Below are 5630 nucleotides of genomic sequence, written 5' to 3'. Positions count from 1 at the left end.
TATATATATATATATATATATATATATACAAATACTAAAGAAAAAAATTAAAGAAGGTAATCACCACCTCTACGCAGATCTATGAGCAGAGTCTGGTTACCAGTCAAATGAGAGACAGGCAGCAGATAAAGGCAGATCATGAAGTCAAGGCTAAAGAGAGATCTTATCTCAGAAGACGAAAAAGATGGAGTAGAAAAAAAAAGTGGGAGAGGGCGGGGTGGCAGGCATGGGGAAGTGGGAGGCAACAGGGGTTTGTTTCTGTTGTTTTTGTTTGTTTCTTTGTTTTTTGGAGAGGAAACTGGGAATGGAGAAATTTACATGTAAATAAAGAAAATATCTAAAATAAAAAAAAAAACAGAGAAAAAAACAGAGAAAAAGGAAAGAGAAAGGAAAAGCAGATAGACAGGGCTATACATAGCTGAGCAGATAAAAGCACATGCTGCCAAACCTCAGGACCAAATTTCTATCCCGTATAGTAGAAAGACATGTTGTTCTCTGGCCGCTACATACTTATTATGGCACATGCACACACACACACACACACACACACACACATACACACATATACATATATATATGTACATATGTATATGTATATATGTATACATATGTATATATGTAAACACACACATACTAAAGGCAAAAAAGAAAATTAAAGGAGGTACTCACCACCTCTACTCAGATCTATGGACAGAGTCTGGTTAACAGTCAAATGAGAGACAAAGCAGGACACAGCAGACACATTGTTCTGCTCCCAGTGGCACGTGCTCCTGACTGTCACTGTGCCATTGCTGTGTGATTCATCCTGAGTGACACAATCCCCATCTGGAGTCCAAGAGATCTGCGCAGCAGGCTTGCCTGCAACTGCCTCACAAACTGCAGTTCTATTTTTCCCTGGAAAGTAGGTTACCTCAGGGGGCACTGGAGAGACGGATAGGAAATAAAGATTCAGTCTTGTCACAAATTACAAGGACATTTTTTTCTAACTAAAATTGGTGACCTGAAATAGCACAATATGTGACATTGTCACTTACCCAGCACTTGGAGGTCATAGGCTTTTTGGAAATTTCCTTCAGGTGTTGCTATCTCACATGAGTAATTCCCCTCATGCTGGAGGGCCACTGCACTGATCTGAAGGTCAGGACTGAGGTCAGGTGTGAAGACCCAGGTGATGTTCCTGCCCAAGCAGTTGGTTTCATTGGTCTCCATTATGTCTACTTTGTAGGATATTATGCAGGAAGGCTGGCCTCTGGGTATTATCGTCCATGTTATTAATAGTGCTTTTTTTGGTGGAATTGAAGGGCAGCAGAGCAGAGCCTTTGTACCCATCTGTACAGACACCATAGTGTTAACTGGATACACACACACACACACACACACACACAGAGAGAGAGAGAGAGAGAGAGAGAGAGAGAGAGAGAAAGAATGAGAAAAGGAGACCTTGTGAGTGAAGTCTATCCACAGTAACTTATACGAAATTACACTAGAACAATGCTTGACTAATGAAAGTATTACAGCAATAGTAGGTTTGTCTCACATATCTTTGTTTTGGTATGTTCAATGTGTCAGAATTAAATATGCTATTCATCTTCTAAAGTAAAGGTTCGGGTATGTGGGCTATGCACATCTTGCACATAAATCCTCACATTGCTTGTACACTGACATAAATCATCAATGATGGATACAAGTTTGCTGAGTGGTAATTACATGAGAAAACTATCTGTCACTATCACTTTTGACAAAAGTCAGTAATGCTATTGCTTTAACAGGAGCAGAACTTGATGGGAATTGGCTGTGCCTATGATAAACATTGCATTAACTATTCCTACTGTCTTATATCTATGTCACGTGCCACTTTGGGGAACTCAAGTCCTCACAAGTCACATCCAAACAAAGATCACCTAATCAAGCAAAGAGAAAAATTCTACAACACAGACCTGGAAGGGTGATAATGCCACAGTCTTTCCATCACTCCCTCTAAGGTGGCAAAGGTTGAGAGGCAAGTGTTCAGGGACCCTCACACCATAACACTACATCACCAGACGCTGCTACTCATCCTCAATCTGTCCAGCAGCCAAGGCGTTAGTCACTGTTCCTAAGCCAGGTCAACTCTCCATTCCCACAAGATAAGCAAGAATTTTACCTTCTGGCACAGGAGATGAATTGTTCTGTATTGATTGGTTCTTATCAGTGCAGCATGACTCTAGAAAAAATTTAAATACAAATGCTTAAATATTTAAATGATTGTAAGCAGGAATTCAAACTTTTATCATCACTGATATGTCAAAATCTTGAAAATTGCATTTGTAAGATATTAACCAGTTTTTCCCATTCATGAGTAACTTTATTTTGCCAAATACTATAGAGTAGCCCTGCCTTCCTTCTTCCAGCTCCTGGTCAGGTCCAGTGTAGGCAAACCACATAAGCTGACTTCATTAAACTCTTTCTTCAGATGTCATCCCCTAATTAAAGCCATGTGATCCTAGGCACCCTGCACCTATATAGTAGATTTGCAGCTTGATCTTCATGCAGGTCCCTCAACAACTGGAGCAGAGCTGTCCCTGAATTTCTTACCTGCCTGTGGATCCAAGCCTCATAACTGGTCTTCATTGTCTGGCCTCAGTGAGAGACGATGCACCTAGTCCTTCAGTGACTGATGTGCAGGGGTTGGGGAGTGATACCCAGGGGCCTCCTCCTTCTCAGAGGAGAAGAGAAGGGGATTTAGGGGAGGAGGTGGAAGAGGGGGTACTGGAATGAAGGGGATGACATTGGGTGTAAAGAGAATAAATAATAAGATGAAATGTGAATAAATAAATCAATTAATTTAAAACAAAAGCCATTTGGTCCAATAATGAACACTTCCCACAGATGGAGAAACAGAGCCATTCTCAAAATCTATAGAATCAGAGTCACAAAGAGTTCATCCTCTTGCCTCCTTCCAGCTGCTCCACCTTGGGACTGAACAGCAGAAATGAAGCAGAGCAGGGCAGGAGAAGGATGAGTGCCCTTTCCTCTTTCCATTCCTTCCTTGAGTTCTGTAGAACTGTTCACAATAATAATGGTCCCAAACCAGGCATGGTTGCACAGAGAATGGAGACAGGAGAATCATGATGTCAGTGGAGCTGGCCATATCGTGAATTTGGGGCCAACCTGGACTACATACACTGCTGTATAAGAAAAAAATCATCATAATCATCTCCTGAAACGTTGACCTATAATAGTTCCATGCTTTCCACGCAACAATTAAAGACACAGGAAAGGAAGAGTAGACTTGTTTGTTATCCTGAGCTACCTATACTACTATGAAGTGCTAGTGTGTTTTTCATAGTAAAATTGGACTAACTATAAATGTATATTTCAAACAAAAGCAAAATAACGCCTATACTAAATGTCAGAAGACACCATACAAGTACAGAAAATCTCCAATTAAGAACAAAAAGGATAAAACAACAACAAAAGTCTGTCATTAGCTGGGCAGTGGTGGAGCACACTTTTAGTCCCAGCACTTGGGAGGCAGAGGCAGGTGGATTTCTGAATTCGGGGCTAGCCTGGTCTATAGAGTGAGTTTCAGGACAGCCAGGGGTATATAGAGAAACCTTGTATCAAATGCAAAAAAAAAAAAAACAAAAAAAAAATCTGTCATTACCTGGAAAGAGAGTTGAATCAGAAGACATGCTACTAAGCAGACTATGCCAGGTACAGTGAGGTGAGTGACCTATGGTATTGCATGTGAAAGCAAAAGGAACCCAAAACCGGGAAGCAGAGTGGATTTAATTAAGTCAAGAAGTTTATGTACAGCAAAGGAAAGAACTGAGTGAAAAAACAGCCTACAGAATGGGAGAGAAATCTTTACTAACTATATATCTAATAGCTGACAAATAAACAGAATATACAAAAGATTCAATAAAGTAACAAAATCAAAGAGCCCAATTAACAAATAAGTGCAGATGTGTGGACACAGGGATATACTGTGGGACACACTGGGACATACTAGAGCCTCCAAATGAAATACTTATTTATTTACTTATTTATTTATTTATTTAGCCCATCCAAAATGAACTGCTTTCTTTAGCTATTGCTGTTGCTATTCTTGGTTGTGGTGGTGGTGGTGATGGTCGTGGTGATTTGTGTGTTTGTCTGGCCTTGATGGTGGGGGAGGGTGCTAGGGCAAAGGGAGAATACAAGGGGACAGAGAGGTGAGGAGGCTGGGGTGCATGATGTGAGACTCACAATTAACAACAAATTTTTTTAAAGAAATGTACATTAACTTCCATCGTAATAGCCAAAATTTGGAAATGAACAAGAGATTCTTCAATAAACAAATAGCTAAGTACATTATATTATATAAAGAAATGGCAATATCACTTGGTGCTTGAAAAAAATAAGCTATCAGAGTTAAGGATGTAGATAGAGTGCTTGCCTACTATAATCAAAGCCCTAAGTTCATCTCCAGCCCTTCATGGAACTGGACATGGTAAACTACATATGTAATTCCAGAAATCAGTTGGTTAGAAGTGCAAAGAACAGAAGTTTATCAAATTATTAGCCAAACAAGTTCAGAATTTATAAAAAGAATGCTACAATAGGACTAGTGGGATTTGTCTCACGGATGCAAGACTGGCTCAACATTCAGAGACCCATCATACAAACAGGCTAAGGGGGAAAGGCATTATCAGAAGATGCTAAAGAAGCATTTGGCACACTCTCACAGTCAACAATGAAGACCTCTCAGTAAACTATTCAGTCACATTAGAAAAACAGGTTTGAAAACTAGAAAAAATATTTGAATAAATACATTACAAGAATAATGGTACTCAAATGGCCAGTAGATACATGGTAAAGATTAATAATTCTACAGGAATGACAATCAAAAACCCAATAAAATAATCACTACTTCCTACAAGCATAAACAAATTAAAATGACATATGGAGTGTTGTTAGTGTCAACTTTGTCAACCTACACAGATCTGTGTCTGTAAGACCTGGGATTTAAATACTGAAAGGCTGAGAAGCACCTAAAGAAATGTTCAACATCCTTAGTCAGTCAGCAGGGAAATGCAAATCAAAACAGCCCTGAGATTCCACCTCACACCAGTCAGAATGGCTAGGATAAAAAAACTCAGGTGACAACAGATGCTGGAGAGGTTGTAGAGAAAGAGGAACACTCCTTCATTGCTAGTGGGATTGCAAGCTGGTACAGCCACTCTGGAAGTCAGTTTGGCAGTTCCTCCCTTAATTGGGCATAGTACTACCAGAGGACCCAGCTATATCACTCCTGGGCATATACCCAGAAGATGCTCCAACATGTAGTAAGGACACATGCTCCACCATGTTCATAGCAACCTTATTTATAATAGCCAGAAACTGGAAACAACCCAGATGTCCCTCAATAGAGGAGTAGATACAGAAATTGTGGTACATCTACACAATGGGGTACTATTCAGCTATTAAAAACAATGAATTTATTAAATTCTTAAGGAATAGGATGGATCTGAAGAATATCATCCTGAGTGGGGTAACCCAATCACAAAAGAACACACATGGCATGCACTCTCTGATAAGAGATTATTAGCCCAGAACTTCGGAATACCCCACACACCACAGGAAACAGAAGAAGAAGGAAGACCAAA

The 5630-nt window shown here is 39.9% G+C and overlaps 1 protein-coding gene across 1 annotated transcript in view; it reads right to left on the bottom strand.

Moving 5' to 3' along the window:
• LOC116083246 (cell surface glycoprotein CD200 receptor 2-like) overlaps window positions 1-3674 on the bottom strand; it is a 17177-nt gene extending 13503 nt beyond the window's left edge. The window contains exons 1-4 of the mRNA XM_031360064.1: window positions 3647-3674; window positions 2144-2203; window positions 1035-1352; window positions 670-921 (exon numbers count right to left, since the gene is read on the bottom strand). Of these exons, the coding sequence (XP_031215924.1) occupies window positions 670-921; window positions 1035-1352; window positions 2144-2203; window positions 3647-3674 (658 nt within the window). The remainder of the gene's footprint in view (window positions 1-669; window positions 922-1034; window positions 1353-2143; window positions 2204-3646) is intronic.
• Window positions 3675-5630: the final 1956 nt, after the last annotated feature.

The sequence above is a fragment of the Mastomys coucha genome, unplaced genomic scaffold (genome assembly GCF_008632895.1).
Source record: "Mastomys coucha isolate ucsf_1 unplaced genomic scaffold, UCSF_Mcou_1 pScaffold12, whole genome shotgun sequence".
Lineage (NCBI taxonomy): Eukaryota > Metazoa > Chordata > Mammalia > Rodentia > Muridae > Mastomys > Mastomys coucha.
This window is presented reverse-complemented; position numbering and strand designations above follow the sequence as displayed.